The following is a 27,270-nucleotide window of genomic DNA, read 5'->3' as shown; positions in this document are numbered from 1 at the left end:
ATGCAGTCGGACATGAGCATTACTAATAACCAAGGCTCCAACCCATCTGTGTCTGACCTTTCTGCTGAGAACCAACTCGTTAGATGTCTTCAGAAGGTTCAAATTGATATGCACTGAACTCATCACCTCCACTCTTCCCTGCAATGCATTTTTAAAATGTATTCTGTAGTTTAGTTAATGTCACCTGTATCCACTCCGACCTGCAAAATAAGAATCTGGTAATGATTTTAACTTTATTATCTTAATATATCATACTCTACTGGTCATTACATGCTGTTGAATCTCCATTTTAATACCTATAAAATGTTCTGTTTTTTCATCCCTCCCTCCATATAGTCAAGGCTGATATTAAGCTGGTACGTACAAGTATGTTATGTTAATTGGTGGTTCATTCCATGTTTGGGTGTCTGATCTGATTTGTGTGTTCTTGATTGTCATCAGATAACTGGTCTAGAGCACATTCTAACAAATGCCTCTACCTTTTATGTCACTCCCCCCGGAACCATTTCTACCCTAACTGCAGTTTCTTAGCTCTCCTCATGTACAGTTATCTGTCCAAAATGCAAAGACCCACATAGAACTCTGTTATTTAAAATCTTTCAGAGGGTTGAGTTCTGCTTGCAGGAAGATAGATAGTGATGACATACATTTTCTTATTCCTTTCTCAGGTAGAACTAAATATCTCAAGCATTATGTCTAAAACAAATAGAAGACCAAAACATGGAGTGAAGAAGGAAAACTAGCTTTAGGGACCTTGGGGGCCAATGAAAAGCTTGGCAATGAGACCCTGGGTTTTATTTTCTCCTCATTTATCCTGGATTTGTTACTGAAGAAGCTGACAATCTAGAAATGCCAACAAATGCAGTCAAAAGTAAATATGAAAAACCCTTTATCTTTTAGGCCAAAGGAGTTGAAAGAAAGAAGCCTAAGCAAGATGTAACTTTTAGATCATTCTTCTCCAGACAGACATCACAAAAAAATCCATGGACCTACTCCCAGTCCCAACAGCAAAGGTCAAGTGGGTAGATTAGATTTCCACAATTGTCAGGCAGTAAGAAGACACCATGACCCTCCTCTTCCCACAAAGGTTGTGGCAGAACAGGTGGACTAGGGAGCCGAGACTTTCATCTCTGTTAGGTGATACTGAGGACCCTCAGAATCTATAGCTACAGTAGAGCTCATATAAGGAGCTGGACTCCTATGCCCACTCTTGAGTAATGACACACCCTTCCAACTCTGCACTGGAGTAGTGTCAGTAGAGGCCCAGTAGAGTTAGCATTTTCGTTGTCGATAACAAGGCCACCTACTCCTTCCTTGTGGTGTCAGTGGAGGCCATCTGGGCAGCAGTAACAAGACAGTCTTACTTCACCCAGCCAGGGAGGTATCAGTTGGAGCTGGAACCCACTGAGCAGTAATAAGGAACATCCTTCCAAATGGGCATCAATGGAGGCCAAATGAGGAACCTGTTTTTTTTTCTGTATCTCTTTCTTGGTAGAGTACAATCAACTTAAATAATCGGAAACAGAAGACTTACATATGAGACCATCTCATAATATAATACACAAAATGGCTAAGATTTGATGAAAAATATTTAAGATTTGCCCCTCACACCAAGACCTAGAAGAATTTCAAGCTGCCTGAGAAAAGACAATTGATAGATGCCAACACTGAGATGACAAAGATGTTAGACTTACCTGACAAAAATGTTAAAGCAGGTATGTTAACAACCTGTCAACAATTTGTCATGAATGTTTTTGAAACAAAGGGAGAAATAGAAAGTCCTACCAAGGACAGAGAAGCTCTAAAGAAAACCATATGGAAATTTTTAAAATGAAAGTTAGAATGACCCAAATAAAAATCTCATCAGTAGGCTCAGTAACAGAACGGAAGGAACAGAAGAAAGGACAGTGAATTGGATGTTTCTCTCCCTCTCTTTCTCCCTCCCTTTACCTCTCTAAAATAAGTAAAATCTTTAAAAAAACTAATCTTGAAAGTAGAAAGAGAGAAAAGATACCTAATCTGTTAAAGGGGAAAAAAACATTTGTGAGAGAATTTTTCATTGGAGGCTAGGGAGATTGGAGGCAAGTGACATATTTTTCAAATGTAGTAGGAAAAGAACTATCAATTCGGAATCTTATATCTAGCCAAATTATGCTTCAGGGATGTAGGAGATGTAAAGATATTCTCAAGATGAAGAAAAGCTTAGATAATATGTTACTAGTAGGTCTCCAATAAAAGAATGGCTGTTGGCTAACACTTGTTGGTGAAAGACTAATACTTCTCTCCATGTCTGAGAATGGGACAAGGATGTCTGCTCAGCACTCTTTTTCACTTATTTCTAGATCTTCTAGCCAGTTTGATAAAGCAATGTGTAGAAACAAAAACAGAAACGAAAACTTACAAAAAGAAAATAAAATTGTCTCTATTTGAAGATGAACATAATAACCTGTGTAGAACATTATGGAACATACAACAGTTCTATAGTAAATTAGTTCACGCAGATCTTGGGATACAAGATAAACACACACATTGCAATTGTATTTCTATATACTAGCAATAAACTGTGACTGAAAATAGGCAACATGAGGGATTTTTGTGGAAATGGAATTGTTCTGTAGGTTGACTATATCAATATCCTGATTATGATATTAAGCTATAGTTTTGCAAGATGAAAAACTGGGTAAAGGAGGGGGTGTAAAGTACAGCATATGGAATGCAGTCAGTAATATTGTAATAACTATGCATGGTGCCACTGGGTACTAGAAATATCAGGGGGAACACTTTGTAAATTGCCTAACCACTATGTTGTGCACCTGAAACTAATACAGAATTATATTGAATATAAACTGTAATTCAAAAATAAAAACTTTTAAAGAACTGGGTAAAGGGTATATGGTTTATTGGTGTTATTTCTTACAATTGCCTGTAAATTGACAATTGCCTCATATAGAACATTTAATTAAGAAATAAAAACCCTTCAAGGAATTCCTGTCTCTTAAGGAACATAATTCAAACTCATTTGAATTATGATACAAATGATCCAAAATCTCCTGTGTCTTGCCCACACTTAACATTTTGTCTCTGGCTCCTGGTCTCTGACTCAGCTTCCAAACCTAACATCCCTGTCATTCCGGCACTTAATGAACAGAACTGCAAGTGATTAAATTGTTCCTGCTACTAAAATTCCACTTCTGTTCTAATCACAAAGCAGAGTGATCTTTTTTCTTAAGGGGCCAACTTAAATTTGCTTCCTCTCTGATACTTTCTTTGCTTTCTTCAGGCTGATTGAAGTGTTCTTTATACTTCCATTATATCATCTAGACTCTTCTCATCTTGCACATACAGTGCTGAGGTACTGTGAAATAGTTGAGAGCAGACAATGGTTGTGATTTGTGTGCCCCCCGTGCCTGTCACAGTGTCTTCCAGGAGGTAGATAAAACTGGTTGTGTAAATGAACCATTCCTAAGAGGGTTAATTGACAACTTGAGCATGCAAAATAGAAGAGGAAAATGTGCCTGATTGTTTAATTAAAACAAAACTAAACTAAATGTTCTAACTTGTCACTAGGCCAGCAAGTGAAAAAAAACATATTCTCCACAAAATAACTGTCCTACTTGTGCCCCAACTATAGGTGAATTACAAAATTAACATTTATTAATATTTTTTGTATTATAGTATTTATTATTTAGGAAGCTAAAGCTTTCTATAAAGTAATAAAATTTATATTCTTTATATAGTGAAAAGAATAATTTAGCAAATCATGTTCACATTAGCTTTTCTAAAGAGAAATAAAGTTATATGCATCTCAGTGTGGTCAAAATTTTATTTTCATATTATAAACTATAACATTTTAACCTATAATGTGAGGTAGATGGTAAATTGGTGTCTATAATTTTATATATATATTTAAAGTCTTGCTGGAGTTTTGATAGGAATTCTTTTTTTTAGTGAGTGTGAACAGGTTTTATTTTTTGTTGTTGTTTTGCTTTTTATTTTATACATATATATTTTTTAATTTATTTAATTATTGTTCAAGTACAGTTTTCTGTCTTATACTCCTATCTGAGCCCACCCCCCCAGTGCTTCCCACCTCCCTCCCATTTCTCCCCCCCACCTTAGTTTTTGTCCATGTGTCCTTCATACTTGTTCCTGTGAATCCTTCCTCTTTTCCCCTTAAATTCTCTCCCTTCTCCCCTCTGGTCCCTGTCAGCCTGTTCTGTATTTCAGCGTCTTTGGTCATATTTTGCTTGCTTGTTTGTTTTGTTGTTTAGCTTCCTGTTAAAGGTGAGATCATATGGTATTTGTCTTTCAACACCTGGCCTATTTAACTCAGCATAATGCTTTCCAGTTCCATCCATGCTGTTGCAAAGGGTAGGAGCTCCTTCTTTCTTTCTGCTGCATAGAATTCCATTGTGTATATGTATCACAGTTTTTGAATCCATTCATTTATTGATGGACATCTAGGTTGCTTCTAACTCTTGGCTATTGTAAATTATGCTGCTATGAACATTGGTGTGCATATAAGCCATGACACCATTAAAATCCTAGAGGAGAACATTGGCAGGAAAATCTCAGATATTTCACACAGCAACATTTTTACTGATATGTCCCCTAGAGCAAGGGACATAAAGGAAAGAATAAACAAATGGGATCTCATCAAAATAAAAAGCTTCTGCATGGCTAAAGAAAACAGTATTAGGATAAAAAGAGAACCAACTGTTTGGGAAAACATATTTGCCAATGATACCTCATACAATGGTTTAATCTCCAAAATATACAGAGAACTCACACAACTTTGCTCTAAGAAGACAAGCAACCCAATTAAAAAATGGGAAAAGGACTTGAACAGACACTTCTCCACGGAGGACATACAGAGGATCCAGAGACACATGAAAAGATGCTCAATATCGCTAGCTATCAGAGAGACGCAAATTAATTATATATTTTTTCTTAATGATGAATTTTGAATCACTTAACAAAAGTTGATGTTCTGAAGTGCTAGGAGATTAGCATTTCATTTATGTGTTAAAACCACCTGGAGTGCAACATAAGTTAATAAAATATATCTTTTATTGAATGTAAATGGATGATGGCATATTACAAATAAGTAAGAAATTAATCTTTTTCCTCTGCAAAAGTAAAATATTTATATTCTCTAATTTCATACAAATCTATAACTTGAAAAAACTTTGAAGATGGTTGTAACAAAGTTGGATATTCAGTTTAACTTCTAGATACACAAAAGGTAGCCACTTAAAACAATCTATGTTTCAACATGAAAGCATACAATGAATATTTAAATAAGGGTTTTTTTCTGCCCTAAGAGGACATATGTCACTACATCTGCATGGTAAAATATATTGGAAATCTTAATTGTCTGCTTTGTCTTTAGCTTCCTGATAATTACCAGATTTTAAGCATATTTCTATTTCTCTCATTAAAACAATGACAACTTTAAAAAAACACAAAAATCTTTGATTCCCTCCTCCCCTGTAGTTACAACTCCTGAGGGCATGCCCGCACCCAGTAGCTCTGTTTCTAATGTGGAGCCCTGCATTCCCCTTCAACTGGCCTCTATCACAGTCAGTCCATAATAACAGCTTTTGCTGGTACCCCCAGTGAGCGCTAGTTTTCCAAATCCATGAACATTTTCAGACCTTATCTCCACACTTGGTTCCTCCACCTTTGAAAGTTGACCATTTTCTCCCTCTTAATCATTCACTTCCCTTCTAGAAGACACACCAGAATCCTATTTTTCTGAAGTTATTCTTAATGCTCATCCCTGCTACGGGAATGTGCCCACTTATTGCCTGAAATGTATTCCTCTTATTTTTTAGATCTCAGCTCAATGTCGCTTTCCCAAGGAAGCCCTCCTTGACCTCTCTGAGTAGGTCAAATATCCTCATAGTGTCTCACTGTATCTCTTAAGCACTTTGGCTTTTTCCTTCTTAGTTCCATCACTGTTCTAGTTGCACGTTTGTTTGTAGGATGCCTCGTTTGCTTATTTGTCTCTCCCTGCTCTGAACTCTGCAAGGGAAGGAAACAAGTTAATTTTTGCTCAGTATTAGTTATCAGCCTCTATGCTTCTTGTTGATTTTGATGTAAAGACATTACATAAAAAGTAACTCAATTTTCTCTTTACCAGAGAACTTCATGAACAACTTAAGTAATAGTTTAATAGTTTATATATTTTTATAAGCAAAGATTTACTTTTGGTTTTGACAAAGAGGAGGAATGCAACAATACTTTAATATAGGAACCTTACTGTCTATACAAATTTGGGAAAGTGGCAGGTATGTGTGGGCACTTATGTGTGTTGGTGTGTGATCATATACAGATATGCCTTCTGGCTTCTCTCTTCTATTTTGTGTTTTTCAATAACCCTCCTTTTTCAATAACCCTGCCAAATAGAGTCAAAATGTAACATGCCAAAGGTGAACAAATCCTCCTGGGCCCCAGCTTTCTTCTTATCTTCACTTGGTTGCCAATGTACAAATGTATATCTTGTTTCAATTTCATGATACTGGAACCCAGGCTCCCATAATGGCAATGGTGTGGTGAGCAAAATAAACAAGTAAAATTCAGTTTACTTGCCAAACTTCTTCTTACTGTAATCCCTTATGATCTTTTCATTTTATTTCTGAGGTATCCATTATATTGTCCTTTCATTTATCTTTGATATTATTTTTTGAGGCTTTTCTCTTCTTTCCTAGTTAGTCTAGGTAATGGTTTGCAGATTTTATTTTCTTAAGAAAACAACTCAGTTTGAATTTTTTCCATTGGTTTTTATTCTCTGATTTATTTCTCATCTAATGTTTATTATTTTCTTCTTTCTGCAAACTTTGGTCTTAGTTGTCTTTCTAGTTCCTTGAGGTATAAAATTAGTTCATTTATTTGAGATAATTTTTTAATGTTAGCATTTATTGGTATCAACTTTCCTTTCTGTATTGCTTTTGTTGCATCCCCTAGTTTTGGTATGTTGTATTTTCATTTTAATGTCTTGAGGTACTTTTAAAATTCCCCTGTGATTTCCTTATTGACCCAATAGTTTTTAAAGAGTGTGTTCATTTTCACATGCATATGAATTTTTCTGTTTTCCTACTATGACTGATTTCTTGTCTAACTGCATGTGGTCAGAAGAGATAGTTGGAATTATTTTTATTTTCTAAAATTTAGGACTTGTTTCATGATCTAACATGTAATCTATCCTGGAAAATGTTTTATATGCTCTTGAGAAGAATGTGCACTTTTCTGATTCTTTTGCTGTTGGCTGGAAAGATATTGGCCAAAATATATGAAGTTTCAGTTATTCCAGGTGAATAAATTATGAAGATCTAATGTATGGTAATGTGATATAGTTAACAATAGTGTATCATATAGTTGAAATTTTCTAAGGGTAGATTGTGAGTGTTCTCATCACACACAAAAAGAAAAAAAACAGTAACTATGTGGTGATGAATGCATTAACTAAACTTGATTGTGGTGATTATTTCACAAGGTACATATATTAGCAAATACACCTAAATACAGCCAATTATATCTAAATACACCCAATTTTTATTTGCTCATTATTCCTCAGTAAGAGCCTGGGTAAAAATGATGTAAAACTGCTTGTATATAAAAATAACACAAAAAGAAAATAGATTTTATGTTAAATTTATAAAAGAAATCAGCTTACTGTTGTTTGGTTAAGTTATTGCCTAGAATGAAATGAATTAGTTGCCTGTCACCTTCAGTCTAGCTTGACATCAAGTCATAAACTGGTTGGGATACTTGATCTTGATATGGTAGATATCATTTTTTATGTAACAATAATCTCTTTGAAAGTCCTCAAGGAATGAAAGCATGCTCTCATTTTATTAATACATTTATTTGCATTTCACAAATTGTTAATTTCATAGTAGCAGAGCATTTTAATAATCTCTTCAGAGTATGCTGACTAGATTAACTAGGGCAGATGGCTGTCTGTTAATAATTCAACAATTACCTTTGAAGACATGTACTGCAGTCTGCCTTCTTGGGCAATAAATTAGCTAAAGGAAGTAGAAGATTTGAGATTCTGAACTGTGGTGTAGGAGTATAGTCACTGGACCAGAAAGGAGAATATACATGTTACTTATCTTGCTTTGCCTTTACCTCCCTATATAACCTTAGGCAAACCAACTCAACCTCTTCTGGAATCCATTTCTTCACTGGAAACCAGAGGGGTGTTCTCCCAGTTCTGTAATTCTGTGAAACTGCTCCGAGTCCATTGTTCTATTTCTAGAATAAATACATTATTTGATAACATGCTTTAATTTTTTTAACTCTGAAATTTCTTCCAATTTCCTTTCATAGTGACTGCAGCTGACTCTTCAAATGCATTTAGTGAAGAAAGTTTTCATTCTAATTAGTGAAAATTTTAATGTCTGAGAGGAAGAATAGCATTTAAGACTTCTATACTGTGATTGCTGAAATGTCTACATGTTGTTTGGCCTCAGACAAGGTACTTAATTGCTCTCAACCTCAGTTTTCTCATTTATAAATATCAGTATTAATTGTACTTCTCTTATGTGGCATTAAATTGGTTAATCCATGAAATTCTTTAGAATAGTTGCAAGAATATAATAATGCAATAAATATTATTATACGCTGTTATTTAAAAGTATGGATTTATTTTTTTAAGAATAAAATTCTACAATAGAAACCACTCATTCCCATGTGATCCAGTCACTGTAAAGGCTGAACTTTCAGGTACTTGACATTTCTTCTTTCAAAGTCTGTTTGTCTTCACAACTCAGAAGCAGCCATAGCAGCACTAGAGAGGCTCCCTTTGGAGCCCATTCATTCTTTCTGAAGCATCGGGCAAAGGAATGGGCACACAGGGATGTGTTGATCCTGCTGCTACCAACTTTGAAGAATTTGGAGCAGCAAATGTAGAAAATAACTCGGTGGTCTCTTCCCTAATGAATCTGTTCCTTTACAGTAGAACTTGTGAATGAAATAAGAGTGGTCTTATATAGCACGATATATTTCATGGCTCACCATTATCCAAACATTCCTAACTCCTTATTTATTTATGTATTTCCTCATCCAAGGAGGATGTGTTTTATTAATTTAAGAGAGAGAGAGAAAGGCATCGAGTGGTTGCCTCCCATATGTGCCCTGACCTGGGATGGAACCTGCAACTTTTCAGTGTGTGTGGTGCGCCAACCATCTCAGCCTCCCAGCTCGGACTTACTTTTATTTTTTGATGGGCTCTATCATTTAGAGTTTTTACACTGTATATGTATACACACAAATATATTTTGACCCAGCATTCTCACTTCTAAGAATATATCCAAAGAAACTGAAAATTTTAATTCCATAGAAGCTAAACACCGTATGTTCATGGCAGCCAAGACACAGAAGCAGCCCGAATGTTGATCAGTAGATGAGTGGATAAAACGACTCAGGGGCATTGACACAGTGGAATACTACTCAGCTCTAACAAAGAAGAAAATTTTACCCTTCCTGACAATATGGATGGGTCTGGAGAACATTATGCTAAGTAAAGTAAGCCAACCAGAAAAAGACAAATATAACCCTGTCTTTTCTCTCCTTATAAACAATTAGTGTAAAAATTAGCTCTACTCTCCTCTATTGAATAGGAGTCAGATAAGATAATGTATGTGACATTAGTCTGAACTCTGAAGAAATATATTTGTGTATATTTATTAAAATATGACAGCATTATTTATATACACATATTATATATATATTTGCAGAACGTGAGTAATTAGTATCATTTTATATTCACAGACATAACTTTAAACCATTCCTATGCATGAAAATCCCATGTTTCGGAATACTGAGGATAAAGCCTGCTTCCACATTGTTTTGTACTGGACACTCCTGTTAAATTATCCCTGATGTATCTTTAGTGCCCATGTCACCCCCTTCTGTGGATGCTGCTGCGCGTGCTGCACCAAATCTGTCATCTCCATGAAGTCGCCCTACAGCGTATTTTCCACACAAGGGCCCTCTGACTTCTTTGCTACTCCCAGGCTTCATTTTAACATCATAATTTTATCTGTCTGTATTGTAGTTGTTTTGCAATATCATTTATGGTGACCTGTTTTGTTTAATTTGATTATCTGTTTTTCAAGGACAGAAGTTTGCTTTTCTCAAGCAGAGGGACATGTTACTTCATTTTAAGAGTAGTAGTCACAGTGTGTGTAACTAGTAAACTCAGTGGGCACATATGGTAGTCCTTTGTTTTCCCCTTTGTGCAATGGAAAATGATTTTTTAAAAAACCTAGTATATCAGCAATGTTCTTTTCTGTATGTATAAAATGAAAAAAATGACGACTCAGTTTTTTCTCTCTTTTAGGCTATATAATGTGATCTTCTCAATTGGGAAACATTGTAAAGCTGATGCCAGCATTTTTTAGATTTCTTTTTCACACAACCAGTTGTTCAAAGATATCTACTTTTTAGTTTATTTTTATCTATGTGCCTGTGTTTTATGTTGGAGCAAGCAAGTTCAGCTATTGTCACAGCTCCATCAATAATATTTACTGGTGCCTATTGTAGCTCAACATTTTGCTAGGGGCTGATATGGAAACAGAATAAATATCAGATACATTCCTTGCAGTGAAAATGCAGACAATATATCTAATAATTAAGATCAATGTAGAGGATAGAAAGCAAACAAATCAAGACTAAGAGATTTTTTTACTCTGTATAGAAGATACTAAAAAATTTCAGAAATTACAGTGAGTTATGGCTTATGATAAACACTGTAGTTTCAATTTTTGTGCCTCCTTGGATGCAATTTTTTTATGATGAAACTAAATGAGGATGAAATAAATTAAGTGAGTTGCTTAAGATCATACCCCTTGTAAATGGCAAAGTTGGGTTGCCACCCTGGCCAAAAATATGTCCACTAGTTCCTTAAGATTAGGAAGGTTAGGATTAGGTAGGCAGAGGATACTTTGTGGATAAGACAGTACAAGTCATGAAAACATCTACTACTGATAGAATATTTGGCAACAGGAACTCTTCTAAGCACTTGTACACGGGTCTTAATTTTCACCACAAAGCCATAGGGTCAGCATTTTGAGTCCCTACTTACAGCTGTAGAAACTGATGATCGGAGACAGTAAATAACTTTACAAGTGGCCCAAGAGTGATAGAGCTAGGATTTGAAACAAGGTTTTCTGGCTCCAAAGTTCATGGTCTCTTGCTATACTTTAGGAACAAACAGTTGGGAAGCTGTTAAGTGCAAACTACATGGTCAGAACCAGTGATCTGACCAGTAAAGGGGAAGGCAGGATGTTTAGAGTTTCAGGTGGATATTGTAAGATAAAGGTAAAGAGGAAGTTGAACATAGCTGTGATGCCTTCAGCTATGACAACTGATATAATGGCAGTTATCAACTGAAGTATTACAGTAGGGCAGCAATTATTGTGGTGGGGCAAATAGTACTTTGATTTTGGTAACATTGATTTTAAAGGTGCTCCTCAGACATTTGCATGATGCTAGGAACTAGGTTTGAAGCTCATAAAAACTTTTAGAATTAAAGATGTAAAAAAGTTCACAATTTCAGTCCACTACAGAGATGATACAGAGAAAGGTGGAGGTTGAGAAAGGGATACTGTATAAGTTGGGAATGAGACATGGGAGAGGCAGTAGGAGAATCAGAAAAGCCAGGTGCCTGGAGCCCCAGAGGAGGGGAGGAGTTCGAAGTTGAGAGTTCAGCAGTGCTGAGTGCTGCCGAGGGAGGTCTCATCCGGCAACAACTGAGGAGAGGCTTGAACATTAGGTGTCATTAGCTACCTTTATGAGATCAATTTTATAGGAAGGTTTATTGCATTTGCTTTGTCTTTTTTAAAATATTTTATTTATTTATTTTTCAAGAAAGGGGAAGGGAAGGAGAAAGAGTGGGAGAGAAATATCAATGTATGGTTGCCTCTTATGTGTCCCCTGCTGGGAACTGGCCTGCAACCCAGGCATGTGCCCTGACTGGGAATCGAACCGTGATACTCTGGTTCACAGGCCCGCACTCAATCCACTGAGCTACACCAGCCAGGGCTGCTTTGTCTTTTAAAATGGGGAAATGGGTGTGTTTGAAGACTGTTTTACGTAAAGGATTCATTTGATGGTATGGAGGAGCCAGGCTTTGGACATCCTCAGGTTGAATTGCAGCATGCATATGGAATAGCCCATGCTAGTTTCTGGGCAGAAATCTGGGATTATAATAAAACAAGAAGCCATTTAATTTCTCTGCTGACAGCCAGGTCTCATTATTCATTATGAATAAAGAAAACGTTAATTTGTCCTTCTAGTACAGGGTAGAGGAGTTATTGTACATCAGCATGAAGGAATTCAGAGATGAAAGCTAGAAGCCATGAGCTACCCACTCTCTTAGTGATAAATGCTCTCTGTGACTGCTGAGACTGGTAAATATGTCAGAGCCTCTAATTAGCCCAGTGCCGGCTCTGCAGAATTACCAGTTCCAGTGCTCTGCTTCATTTACTTGTCATCCATACTTCGGACTTCAGCATCTCTTCAGTGGGCAGGTAGACTCTTGTGACTGAGGTGGAAGCAATGGCCTGTCCACTGGGAGAGGCCTCATCATGAGGCCCAATATGATCAACTCACAGCAGGGAAAGAACCAAAGCAAAAGGGCTAGATCTGTTTTTCTTAAAATGTTTTCAGCTTTATTGAGGTATAATTTACAAGTAAAATTGTAGGATATTAAAAGAGTACACCGTGATGATTTTATACATATATATATTTTAATAGCATTTCTCCTGTCTAGTTAATTAAAACATCAGTCATCCCACTTGTTTATATGATGATTTACTTTTGGTGAGAATATTCACGTTCTACTCTGTGAGAAGGTTTGAATTATATAATGCAGTGTTATCAACTATTTTCACCATGTTATATATTAGATGCTCAGATCTTATTCATCTTATCACTGAACGTTTGTACCAAAGAGGTAGATCTAGAGTTTATTAAAGATAAACTCATCTTTAATATATAAATATCTGTGAAAGGATCTTGGTGCTGTAGCCTTGGAGAAGTCTTACCTCATCAGGTCAGGAAGCCAAAGCATGTTCTTTATGGAAGAAAGGGAAGGACTCTTGCATCAGGAATTACAACTCTGGTATTTACTACAGAAGACAGTAAAAAGAAATTGTCAAAGTAGAAAGCTTATAGAAAGTATTCATTCAAACCATGTGAAATTACTGATATTTGACCAGTTTTAATTTACAAAAATGACCATTTCGTGTAATCAACTAGCAGGAGGGAGAAGAAGATAGGTCAGTCGGGGACCCCAGCTTGACCACTGGGTTTTTGGTTGAGTCTATTTGGTAGCCCTTTGATGGAAGTGGGTTAAAAGGGTTGTACTAAGGAGTCATCCATCTTATAGAGGAAAAAACATAACATATTATGATCTGCCTATCCATCTGCATTTTTTTGAAGAAGATTTTTTGGCCTGTTCGCGCCTGGGTCTGCGTCTACCGGCTCCATCTGCATTTTAGCATCATCCAAGTTGTTTCTTAGAGCTAAACACTAAAGAGAATTCTGTGTTTTGGTAGGCTCTCATATTCCTAGAAACTTTTAGGTTATGAAATACTCTCCAGATCTGACAACAGCTATTGACTTCTCTCAGTAGGAAAATGAATATGTATTCACATAACAATTTTTCAGAATATTCATGAACTCCCCTGAAGATCAGGTCAGGAATCTGCCATCTAAAAGGTTAAGATAAAATTCTCTTGAGCAGTGATGACCACCCCCCACCCCGATGAGCATGATAGCTTTAAAAGGCGTTTGGGAAATACAGAAAGAGCTCCTAGACCAGGCAAAGATGTCCAAACAGCACTTTAATTCGGGACTCTACATCCTGTGATTCATGATGTGTATTGTATGTCCAGTCTTGGGTCTGGCTTATAAATCAAGGCATAAAGAATGAGAGACAATGAGGTACTTCTCCCAAATTATTTTCTCAGTGTATGCCCACCCTATAATCAAATTGCAATTATTAGTATATTGTTATTAATATTTAGATTGGTTCATTTATTTGTAACAGATAGAGAAAACCAGTGAAGGCTAGTGTTAAATTTTAGGCTCATCCACTAGGGCAACCAGGCAGCAAGGTATCAGAAAATTATGTAGCAGTGGGTAGTGTCTAGGGTTTAAGGACACATTGGCGCTCAATCCTGGCTGCAGATTGGAGTTATTTGGGGCACACATAAGCCATAATGGTGCCCAGCCTCAACTCAAGGCCAGTTAGATTAGAATCTCTGGGAGTGGGGACTAGGCATTGATACCTTTCAAAAGCATCCTAAGAAGTTCTAATGTATATCCAGGGTTGATCATCACTGGATTAGATGGTGGCATGGATAGGATGAAGGGAGGGAGGAAGCACCATATCCACACAGGCGAGGCCAGTGGAATGTTGGGAAATCTCTAGCAAATAGTCAAGGAAGCCAGTCTGTTAGAAATTCTTAGTCATCATATTATATTTGCAAATAAGCTTTCCTCCCTAAAAGGGAGCCTGCTTTAGTAACACAAAGTCTAGGTCTGGGAGTCCTAGGGCACAGGGCCATCACCCCTTCTAGCCTTACACCGGCAGTAATGTTTTCAAAGTGGTACAAGTTAATGCGAATGATAGAGAGAGGAATTTCAGCAAGCAAAAACCCTATTCTACTTTTGAAAGAGGTTATATACATGCTTGGTTCATATTTCAAAACTCACAAATAAGTAAATAATGCAAATTTTGCTCTCCTGTTCTCTGCTGTTCAGTTTCACTTACTGGGGAGAAGTCAGTCTTATGTGTACAATAGTTAATTCATGTTTGAGCAGGGTCATTTCCCTGTTGTTTTATACAAAGGGCAGTGTACAACTGTTAAGCACACTATTTGCATTTTTCTTTTTTTTTTCACTAAATAAATATCCTCAAGATTAGATGTTGTATACCCAACCATTGATAAAGGCAGGAGTCCTGTTGTAGGAGTTTAACAAATGCCATTGTCAGTTTTATCCTTCTTCCAGAAGAAACAAGCTGACCCTGCGGCCCCTGTCTGCTGAAATGAAATTTAGGACTAGTCCCTAAGGGATGTTGCTGTCTTCACTTTAAAACTGTGTGGAAACGTGCCTGCGGTAACATTCTCAGAAGCGTTCTAAACAACAAAACACAACACAAGAAAACAAAAAACAAAACAAGGTATACTTTTTAATCCCACCACAAAAAAGGCAAAAACTGCAGTTCACTCAAAAGTTTTTATGTCAAAATTTGAGAATCCATATGTAGCTTTGACTTCAAGCCTTAGGTAAACTGAAATCATAGGTTTAATAATACAGCAAATCATTTTTTCTCAATGGTTTAGCTCTAGTGTTGTAGGTCATTTTGCTGAGCTGCTGTTTCTACTACTTTCCTGTTGAAAACTTGACCTCATTGGGAATTATGTGAGCAGTCAAACATTACCTGGTTCTTTAACTCAGGATTTCTCATCTGCGGTCCCTTAGTATTAACACATTGAATGGTAAGTAGTAGAAAATTGTAAGTGGAAGTTAATTTTAAGGTTTTTGGTAACTGTATTGTTTTCTGTGTTTGTAACACCACCGACCACATTATAAATATTGGCAACTGATGTTTTATAAGTCTCTGATGGTAAAAATTCATGGTTTATAATAACCAAAAGCCTGCAGTCTCTGCTTCACCATTGTAGGGATTGCTTTCTGCCTTTGTTTTCTGGGCTGTAGCCCACTGGATAGACTTTAGTTTAGGGGAAGGACATAAAAGCAAATAGTAAGGACATGAACTTGAGTTTTGAAGAATTTTTAAATTATCTTTACCTTTTGGGTACATTACTACTTTTGGTATATATGTTATTTGTTAAAAATCCCTACAATCTTAAGATTTTCTCATTTTTTATGATAGAATAGAATTTGGGCCCCTGCTTCTTACTGAACATACAAGTTCTGAAATTAATGTCATTTTTTTCCAGGCAGCTCAACATAGTAATTACTATGCCACTGGTTACTTTAAAAAAGGCATCAGCACTGGATGGCATTGTTTATGTGTGCATGTCTGTCTGTGAGTGTATACAATCCTGTGTGTGTGCAGTAGAACAGGAGAGAAGAATATTAAAAAATCAGTAAGTCATCGAGTCACTTTCGTTTAAAGTACATAATCAAAGAGGCTTAGAGGCTTCGTTTCACTTTTCTAAAGCTACTTGTGGTGATAGTTGTTGAGAACATATGGGTCCTATGTTTAGACACAACTGACTGGCAACATCTTCTATGTAACCTTTAATAATATTGTATCACACAAACACCTATAATTACTAGAATATGAGATTCATAAGAGCAGAACCTTAACTGGCTTGTTCACAGAATTATTCCCAGAATTTAGAACAGTGCCACTAGCCCATAGTAGATGTTAAATAAATATTTATTAAGTGAATAACTATATTAGCATCACCTGACTTACTATGATATGTTTTGATGTGAATGATGGTTTCTGATGAAAGATTTTTTTTCTGCACTGCATAGTATTACCTGAAGTGTTTATATCATTCAGAACCTAATGTTGTGTTAATCAGCATCTAGTTGGGGGGAACAATAATTTCTTTAATATATCATCAGATTTGAGATTGAGCAGAAGTCCTTAAGAAAATAAGATGATTAAGAATGTAATTCGTTAAGTAATTCTAAAATAGGGATACATCACACTCATAGCCTTGAATGATCATCTGTGGAATGGACAATAAAATGCAACAACTGAGCCTTCCTGAGATCAACTAGCTTTCAAAGAACATTGTAAGCCTTTACATATCACATCCTTCAATATCTTGGTAGTAATAATATGTTATTGGATTTCTATGCTCAGTAAATAGAATATTGATGAACATTTATTTAGTGCAGTATTATAAGTACAACATTGGTTGTAATTTTATATTATTTATTAAAAGTATGGTAACATTTTAAACTAATATTTCTCATTCTTAAAGTATCATTACGGTTATCATTACACATCATTCATTGAAGGAACTGTAAAATACATCAAATTGTGCCTTCTATGTAGTAATTGTTATGGGATAATGTTTTCATTATGATGCTCATATCATCTCTCAGTGAGTGTATTGTCATTGCTCCATGACGCTGGCCCTGGAATTCAACTCCAATTGGCTATAAAATGTCTTTCGTTATGGGGGGGTCAAACTACTTTAAAATATATTCTCAGTGCTTTTAGCTTATCGAGGAAATATTGGAAAAGTGATTTATTCTTATTTAGCAGGCAAGAAAATGGCAAGTCAATTGCATAAGGTCAGTTGACAAATCATTTTTATGTGATTGAGGTCAAGTTTCCCAAAGTCACAATCTAGTACACCAGGGGCTGATCAGAGCCTAAAACAGATCAAAGAAATAGAAGTCAAGTGTTTACCTTGCTTGGTTAGAAAGAATAAAGTTGCTGAGTCATTTTTAGAATGATGTGCTTAAGGCTTAAAAATTTGTTAGTCAAACTATGTACATGAGTTGCCAGATTGTATACTATGTCAATGTGTTGATCTGTAGGAGGTGGTAATGAATAAATTGTAATCAAGTGTTTGGGATCATTGGAATAATAAAAAATGAAATTCTAGTTGCAATAGATTCTTTGATATTAAAAGAGCAAGAGAAGAGGCAATAGAACATAGAGTCCTAACAAAGTTTTTTTGTATTTTTATGAATATAATTACATTAAGGACTATTAAGAGTAACCATGAAAACATAAAAGTAAAATTGATATCATGCCCTATCAAAAATCCAATTAGAAGTGGATATTGAATCTAAATTTTTAGACAGTTATGGTCTGCCTCATATTATTATCCATTCATTTATTATTCTCTATGGGGAGAAGTCCAAGTTTACCGCTAGCAAATTTTTCCTCTTCTCACCTTAATTCAGTGTTACCCAAATGTGTTTTCCAGAATGTAAGATCCATGGGATGCTTGGATGGGAGATGTGATTAGAGATATTTAAAAAATGGTACATATATAACATATATTACCATTTCAGGCAACTTGCCTTAGAAATACAGGGAGAAGTAGCAGCAATGAGAATGGATTGAAGAGTGAGAGGATATGGCTGAGCCAAGATATTTTTGTAGGTCACTTCAAAATTTTGCAAAATTATTGATTTATTTAAATGCCATGTTCATTTTCTACTGTGCAGGAACATCCATTAGAATGTCCTTTTATATTACATAGTCTGTCAAGATTGTTAGATATTTATGCTTGACTTTCCCATTGGACATGTGTAACGTCATTTTGAGGCTGTGGAAAACATGCTCTCGGGGATATCATCATATTGGATTTTTTTTCTTTGATTCATGAAAGTTGCTTTCCATGGAGTGAGACATTTAATTTAAAAAGTCACTGCTCAGAAATCACTGTGATTCCAGATTTTTCTGTGTTCTCAAATATTTTGAGAGCTATTATTGTCACATTTAATAGTAATCATGAAAAAAAGATTAAAGTCAGAAATCAGTTAGTGAGTGTTATTTTCATTTAGCCCACCATACAAAACCACTTATTTTAATTTATTGTAAAATAGAAGATTGTTGGGTACAATTAATTTGAGTGAGGTGCACATTTTCTGTTTTTATCTTCCCAAACTTGAGAAAGGAAACATTGCAATGAGAAAAGCTCTTAGGATGCTGTAATGGGACAAAGCTTCTCTGATGCCTGAGCATTTATTTGGCTTGTTTTATTTATGACAGAACGTGGAATATTTTAAAACTAAGACTTGTTGAGAATCCCACTTTATTAAACATTTCTGTGTTAAATGTGTAAGTATTGAACCGTCCCTGAAACATGAGCCACTTCGCCCAGTGACATTTTAAATGATTCTCGTTGCAGGGGAAGCCTGTGGGTACACCAGATGCTGGTGCTTATTTCCGGGTGCTGGCGGAGCACGGAGTAGCTGCCTTGTTTACAGCGCCGACTGCAATTAGAGCCATCCGTCAGCAGGACCCTGGGGCGGCCTTGGGGAGGCAGTACCCACTGACAAGGTGAACTGATGCACAAGGCAAATTATATGAAAAACTGCAATCAGAGTGAATAACTGAATGTTGTAATTTTTTCTGGCACTGCAAGATCTCCTCTGGAAGAACCAAGATATTCTGAGTGTTATTAAGGATGATTGTTCTAAACATATCTTTGAAACACTTGGAATATTAACTATACTGTAGGTATTTTTCAATACTGTATCATGTTTCTTTTAGTTCAAATGCTACCCAAATATTTCTCTTTTTAATCTACCCTGCTTATATTTTTCTTAAACTAAAATGCTATGAATTAAAATGCATACATATGTGCATTTTATATATTTATGCATATATAACTGTTTTTTGAAAATGAAGAATGGTTTAAATAGAGGAAAAATATGATTTGGTTTCACATATACAGTAAAACATGAATTTTAAAGTCCAAATTACATTGGCTGAAAGAGTGCAGGAAATTATTTTTTTCTGTTTGCTTTATAATAATGTGCTCTGAGTAGTTTAGATATTTTTGTGCTGGCTTATAGACATAATTTTAGTTTAATGATATGTATATTCAAAGATAACTGTAGCAATTTGTATCTTCATGGCAGTTGAGGTTTATGTTGCTGTGGCCCAAAGGAATTAAAAATAGAAATCACAGACCAATTGCTGATGTAAGCAAGACGCTTTCAATTTGGGCAGGGTCGGTGGTTGTATTTGTTTCTTTTTCCTCTCTTTTCTATTTCATTAAAAAATAGATCTGGATTTATATGTAAATTTAGCTATAATCTAAAAAATACTATCTTATTAAAATAAAGGGTATTCATAAAATGAATCATATATTATAATTTTTATTCACCCTCTATTTGTTCCTTCATTTACGGCATTTCAACTGTTCCCCTCATTTTAGTCAAAAGGATAGAGACATAGATTTTGGTAAGTACATTGAGGGTGTGTATAGTCTTCGTGTCTTCAGACAGTTGCAGCTCTTTTGAAGGATCAGTGATTGCAGTTTGTTTTACAGTATGTCATTTCTGACACATGCATTCAGATTGCAGGGCATGAAGTATGTGACCAACTAGCCAAGGTCACTTATTTTGCTGTATCACCTTATTTTCCCCCCTGTATATGGATTTTAGATGCTACCTTTTCTGTGAAGGCAGGAAATGTTTCTAATTTGCCTAATGTATAAAGCATCAAACAATATTAAATGGCTTTTAAACCATCACTTTTCAAATGAATGCATAAAGACATGGAGTCAGATTTTAGCATAAAAGAAACTGCAGTACATTCTCCCTGATCATGCTGCTTTGTCTTTAGGCACCTAAATTATTTATGATGATGTGTATACATGTTTTAATAGATGTTTAGGAATGAGGACTCTACAAACACCCTCAATTATTCAAATTACTGCTGTACTTACTGAGAATCTACTATGTGCCAGGCATAAGCAGGTTATCTTGCTTGATCATCGAAATAAGTAGGAATTTTGTTTATCATTTTACAAATGAGTAACATCAGTCCCAGAGAGTTTAAATAAGTCTTTAGAAAGAAACTAACTCAGGCAATTTGAGTAGGATCCACACTTTTAACTAAATATCTCAGACATTATTTTACGATGAGAGGTCAATTAGGAATCTAACAAAACCCAGGGATTTTGTCATTTGTACTTTTCATTTGTTTTTAGTTTATTCAGTTGATACCTTCACTGAACTACTTTGATGGATTCTCACTTGTGGACTAAGAGAATGTTAGAACAGAAAGGAGCTCAGAAACGCAACAATCTTATTTAAGAACAAGGAGACCGAGGCCCCAAAAAGTTAAGTTTGGTTCAGAGACAGAATAAGGACCAGAACTCAACTCTTCTCATACAGTTATACTTTTATATATTATATTTATGTTCAAGACATTTCGTACTTACATACTGAACTGACATTCACTAGATATTATAATTGCACATTCACGATTTATATGGAGAATTTATTTGTCTCTCCTTTTCTTATAGAACACTGCAAATGATGAACTTTTCTCTTTAAATGTATTATATATCTCAGTAAAGATTGTTTTAAAATAAATTTAGAGATTTTCTAAGAATTTTGGCTCTCAAAACAAATTTAATAGGGCACCGTAAAATAAGAAACTAACCAGATTGGTTAACTATAAATTCATTTGATCATGGATGAGAGTTTGGAAAAATAGATTAGAAGTCATCTAATATAATCATTTCATTTCAAATTTCAGAACATTTTGTCACAGAGAGGTGAAATAGCATGCCCAGGATTGCAAAACTACTCTGGGCCAAAGCTGGAACAAGGCAGTACAGTGTAGTAGTTAAGATTCCGACTCGAGTAGACTAGCTGGGTTCAATCTACCATTTACTAGCTGGGTGAGACCTTGGGAATGTTGCACAGCCTCTGCTTCTTTTCACCTCCCCCTCCCCTATCCCTACCCTCTTCTCACCCTCTTTCTCCTCCTCCTCTTCCTTCTACTTTGTGGACTATAAAGCAAGTAATAGTATAAGAATATAATGAAAATAAAAGGTGCCTAATTCATGCAAAGCACTCGAAACAGTTCTTAACATAAACTAAGTCTTAATTATTATTACTATCTTTTGCTTTCTAATTCACTGCTCTTTTACATCACATTGTAGTGGTTAATTTTCCCATGATTTTCTAGTTCATTCTTAATCAAGTTAGAAAATATTTACTTCTGGGATTTGCATTCAAGATATCATAGTACCTCATACTTGATTTAGCCTTTCTTTTCCAACTACATAGCAATGAGAACTTAATACAAAAGAGAAAAGGCAGAGTGTCAGAGATGAGCTAAAGAAATTATGTAGGCTGCAAATAAAATAGATTTGCAAACTGGTAAGGTTGGCTGTAGTCAGGCGGATCACAGATGGAAGTGCTGCGCAAGCACTAGGCAGGTTAAATGTAAGTAAATTCTCATTGGACGTATCATTTGGATATTGTAGCATGGAAGTTGAGACTATGATAAAATCTGTAAACTACCAGAGAAGATCAACAGAGCACGAAAGAAAAAAATCAAACTAATGCCAAGAGATGTCAGATGACAACTGTGAAGATCTTCAAAGTGCTGAGAGAGAATTGTCAAACTAAAAAAAAAATTTGTTAAGGACTCAGGACAAAATAGACAAAAGTTCATATGAACAAAGCTAAAAGAACTTAAGGTCCAAAGACTTCTATAAAATGAAAAATAGCCTTAGGGGAATGGTGTGGGATATAAAAAAACAAGCAGCTGACCAAACTGATGAAATATTTTGTTGAATTTATATAGTTGTTATTATAATCATAATGGGATATTGTACTTAAACTGAAGCCAAAATTTATGTGGTAAATAACAGGAACAAAAGAGCGGAGAGTTTTTTTTCAAGAGGTAATTTGCGTTCTCCAGTGGGGACCAGTGGGAGAAAGTAGAACCAAGGAAAGATGGAGATAACCACAGGGACAGTGAGAGCAGGAAATAATGTTGTTCTGTCATGTGAATGAGAAGTTGATGAGGCATCGCTGAAATGATCTTTTTATTTATCTTCTGTTGGCACAAGTACAAAGCAATTTTCACTTGTTTGGTAGTTTATGGACCTTGAATAAAATATTCATTTTAGTATTCTTCTGTCTCTGCTTTATTACCTGAAAGTTATTCCCCAGAATTTATCTTTAGCTCTTTATCCATTTCTGTGCAGCTTCTCCCCCATTTTGAACTAAGATTAATTTGATAATACTACCACTTTCCTGTTTCCTCTTTGCTTACTTTTGAATTCTATTGCAGTCTTGAATTGCTCAGTTTTATATAAAATTAGGGAAAGGTATATAGGTCTCTTCCTCGCTGATGTCCTCCCTATCCCATTTTTTCCTCCTCTGAATATTATATGTTATCTTTTTGTATATCTTTGAGTATTATACATTGGATGTAGATTCATTTTTGTATGTGTTACCATCATCAGAATATCATCCAGATATTTAATCCATTTATAATAATCTAGGGTAACTCTATCCAGTAAAACTGAGCTCTACAATGTGGTAGGCACTAGCCAAGTGTCACTACTGAACTCTTGGCTAAGGAGTGGTATTACTAAGAAACTGATACCTTTACTTCCGCATTTGCCCTGTAAGTGTATCATTACTCTTAATCATGGAAGTTTTATAAAATATCAAGGAACCTGTTTTCATATGATATAGTTGAAAATATGTTCATATGGTTCAGTCATACCATTAACAATATGGTATATTTTTAATTTTGCCTTTTTGCATGGCATCTGAAACTCTGGATGTGGCAACCTCATTTTAAACTTTAAAACTTTACAGTAATCTCTGTTTAACCTATTTTTATAAATTAATATATTGATGTTTCACTCTGCTAAAATTGTTCCATCAGATCAGGACATAACTGATAATCCAAATTTTAATTTCATGTAAGTTATAAACAAATACATGTTTGATTATTTAAATTTTACCTCAAATTGCACATATATGTACAAATTATCTGACATTTTTCCTAGTCTCTGCCTCTAATTAATACCCCCTTTTGGTGTTCCATTCTCATCCTTTTCATCTGCCTACTTTCCTTTTTCTCAAAGATTTAAACATTGCCCTATCAGCCTTGCACGCGCACCAAAGTGTTTGAGCTACTTTATTCAAACAGTTTCATAACAAAGACTACTATTGGATTATTTCCAATCTGAAATTTAAAATTATACGTCACTGTCTTTACCAGGAAATTTAAATTTTACCTTTGTGACTTATTTTATTAATAAGTTTGGGTATGTAGTTGGAAAATATGCCACTAGGCAGCTACTCAAACATTATTTTTGACAGTTCCTTGCAGCATTATATGAAGTCCTACATCTACATCAAATTGTTAAATCAAACCAAACCCAATCCAAAGTTCTGCAAAGCTGTTGCGATGGCAGTCTTCTTATAGAGTCATTAAGGAACAAGCTATCTTTGTTGCATTTATTGGCACTTGCAAATCCATATATGTACAGGCATACAGAGCCAAGTCAAAAAAGGTTTTGACCTAATGGTTTAAGGGGGAATTATGTATACAGCATAATTACAATTTTTTTTATCATCCTAGCTAATGTCCATTTGGTAGCCATGAGCCACCATAGCTGTTGAGTACTCAAAATGCCCAAATTGAGATTATATATGGAAAAAGACTTTGATATATCACTAGTAATTTTTTATGTTCATTACATGTTGAAATAATATTTTTGTTTATTTGGTTTAATAAAATGTATTTTTTAAAAATAATCTTTTTACTTTTCTAAATGTAGCTACTAGAAAATTTTAAACTACATCTATTTCTTGCATTTGCAGCTCACATTATATTTCAGGTGGATAATACTGATTTAGGTAATTATTATGGATTCAATTACATCATTAAAAAAATAAGATGTTGCAATAGGGTAATTTTATTCCCTGAATGTCTTTATATTTGCAGATGGTGGTCCTTTTTTCCCTCAGAAAACATGTTGAACAGTAACATTACATTGAGTATTTTAGACAAATTTACCACAGCCTCCTTTGACATCCTTATGAATAAACACCCTCATCTAGAGATGAAATTATCACAAGTAATCTTCAAGCATAGACTCCATTTATCAGTTATTCATTTATACTTAAATTTTAATTAATGCATTTGCAACAGTGTATGCAACCAGATTTTTTCATGGAATTATTAAACTCATTTTTTCTACTTTTGAGGCCACACTTTACTCTCAGGGTCATGATTATTTATAAAAATCCAGGAGGAGATTAAAGTTGATCCCATGAGAGTTTGATCATTTTGTTTGTTTAATTGCTCAGTTTCTATTCAAATTCATGCCCCAGTGTGACACCTTCTCCTTGGAGCTCTCTTCAGCCGCCATCACGTCATGAACTTCCTCTCTCCTCTGGACTGCTACCATCCTTGAGTAATTTTTAGTATCTTAATGATAAATTCCTCTGTCAATACACTCACGTTTTCTAATGTCTTTCAATGTTAGCTTCTTTCTGCTGCCATAAACACTAGCATCCTTCAGAACAGACACATTTTAAAGATTTCAAAGTTTGGAATTGCCCTCTCACAACTGTATTCTTCTTCTTCTTCTTTTTTTTTTTTTTTTTTTTTTTTTTTTTTTTTTTTTTTTTTTTTTTTTTTTTTTTTTTTTTCTTCTTCCTTTTTTTTTTTTTTTTTTGATTCTACAGTGCCTTTGTTTTCACTGATCTTTTAAAATTTCCTCTGTGAGTCCATTATTATTTTTTTCAATTCTCCTTGTCTTTTACCCAACTATTTTTTCTGGTAATTATCTTCATCATGATTATTCCTACTTTGCTTCCCCATTTCCCTTGCCTTGCCTAGATTCCTCAGACATCTCTATTAGCTTTGATTTGCCATCCCTTCTTTTCTTTTTACTTCTTTATTGAATTTATTTAGGTGACATCAGTTAATAAAATTATATGTCTTATTTGTACAATTCTACAGCACATCATTTGTATATCGTGTTGTGTTCACCATCTCAAGTGAAGTCTCCTTCCATCACCATTTATTTCCCCTTTACCCTCTGCTACCTCCCTGCTAACCCCTTTCCTCTGGGAATCACCACACTGTTATCTCTGTCTATGAGTTGTTGTTATTGTTTTTGCTTAAACCCTTCATCTTTTTCACCTAGGCCCCCAACCCCCCTTTAATAGCCATCAATCTGTTTGTGTGTTAGTTTATTTTGCTCATTAGCTTCCACATTGAGTGACCACCCCTTCTTTTCTGTCCTATACCTAACCCGTGCTATCTTGATCTAGCCTTTTAGATTACTGGTTGAGTTTATGAAAACAACATGCCTCCTTTTTTACTCTATAGACTGAATCAAGCTGACATAAATTTTGCCATCTCCCCAGTTCTGTACCTCATCTTTCTAAGCTTCTAGAAAGATTTCAGTACCAAAGGTTCGCAGGTGTTTTGACTGATATTGAGGTATCAAGATGAATGCTCCTAAGGAGCTCAGAGTCAAAATATACAAGAAACAAGTAAGTATAGAATGAGACACATCTTTATAGCAGAGATAGAAAATACATGTTAGGAAATGAAGGTTGGAATATTTCAGCCTCCATGAATCTTCATTAGATGATATAAGTGAAGAGAATGGTAATAAATCTTCTGTGACTGTATTGCATTGTTGGGAGGTAGGCAGTTTTAATCAGTCTGTTCTTTTACTTTGATGATGATGAATTAACTCTTTATATACACATTCCCTTTTTTGACAGGTCATGGGCATTGAGAATGGAAGACAAACAGCCATTCACTCAATGAACCACTGATTGTGTCTAACCAATTCTATTCCTATTTCATTCTTTTTATTCCATGGAATGGTACTCCTGGCCGAGGATTCTTCATCTTTAGTAACCTTGTACTCCTTTTAATAAGAGACTTTTAAACCTTGGAGGCCATAATGGCATTTACTCTTGAGTCACTTGTCTTTCCTATATATGTCCTTGGAATGCAGGAAACACATGCATCAAATCAGAGTAATCTTTTCCAAAGGAATTCATGAGAAGATACAAGTGCATCATGTTTATGAGAGCATCTGTTGTCTTAGCTAATACTTGAGAGTGTATTTTGTCTTGTGTATAGACCTAAGCAGAGCATAGCATTTAAACTTAGAGTTAAAATTAGCAGAGATTATGTGTCAAACAGGAAAAGGCTTGCCATCTTTGATCATTTGGTGAATGAGAAAGATCAACTTGGTTGTTCTTTTTAGAACTGAGAAGGTGTAGCTGTGGATTCTACTTTTGAAATACCTCATTTCAATGCAATGATGTGTATTTAGTTACATTTGGGTCAAAACAAATCATGCTTCTCACCATTCTGCTGTATGATATACTGGTAATATGACTGCCTTCTGCTCAGAGAATAAATGTGGTTAGATTCTACAATGTTTAAAAGAAAGTAGACAGGATTATTTAAATTTATTTTCAAGAAATGATCTGAACTCACTCTCCCTCTTATATTTAGGTTTAAAACATTATTTGTGGCTGGAGAACGGTGTGATGTGGAGACCCTGGAATGGTCCAAAAAGGTCTTCAGAGTACCCGTCTTAGACCATTGGTGGCAAACCGGTGAGCATTTTTTAGGCATGTACATAAATATTGCAGAAATGCTCAAATACACTGCAAGGGTTGGAGAAAACTCTGAACTCTGACCATCAGGCGCAAACTCAGGATTTGTGAGGTTCAGGTTTCAGTAGAAATAAGCAATTCTTTGAT

At 35.2% G+C, this 27,270-nt stretch overlaps 1 protein-coding gene across 4 annotated transcripts in view; it reads left to right on the top strand.

The window, feature by feature from the left end:
* ACSS3 (acyl-CoA synthetase short chain family member 3) overlaps positions 1-27,270 on the top strand; it is a 168,111-nt gene that overhangs the window by 77,288 nt on the left and 63,553 nt on the right. For all 4 annotated transcript variants that reach the window (XR_008390354.1, XR_005084340.2, XM_037158476.2 and 1 more), the window contains exons 8-9: positions 18,882-19,033; positions 27,020-27,123. Coding sequence is in view for 2 of the 4 variants with exons in the window: in XM_037158476.2 (XP_037014371.2) it covers positions 18,882-19,033; positions 27,020-27,123 (256 nt within the window). In the remaining 2 variants the exon portion in view is untranslated. The remainder of the gene's footprint in view (positions 1-18,881; positions 19,034-27,019; positions 27,124-27,270) is intronic.

The sequence above is a fragment of the Artibeus jamaicensis genome, unplaced genomic scaffold (assembly GCF_021234435.1).
Source record: "Artibeus jamaicensis isolate MK-2021 breed Jamaican fruit bat unplaced genomic scaffold, CSHL_Jam_final scaffold_584, whole genome shotgun sequence".
In the NCBI taxonomy this organism is placed as follows: Eukaryota; Metazoa; Chordata; class Mammalia; order Chiroptera; family Phyllostomidae; genus Artibeus; species Artibeus jamaicensis.
Note: the sequence above shows the minus strand (reverse complement) of the source record. Positions and strands in the feature narration are given on the sequence as shown.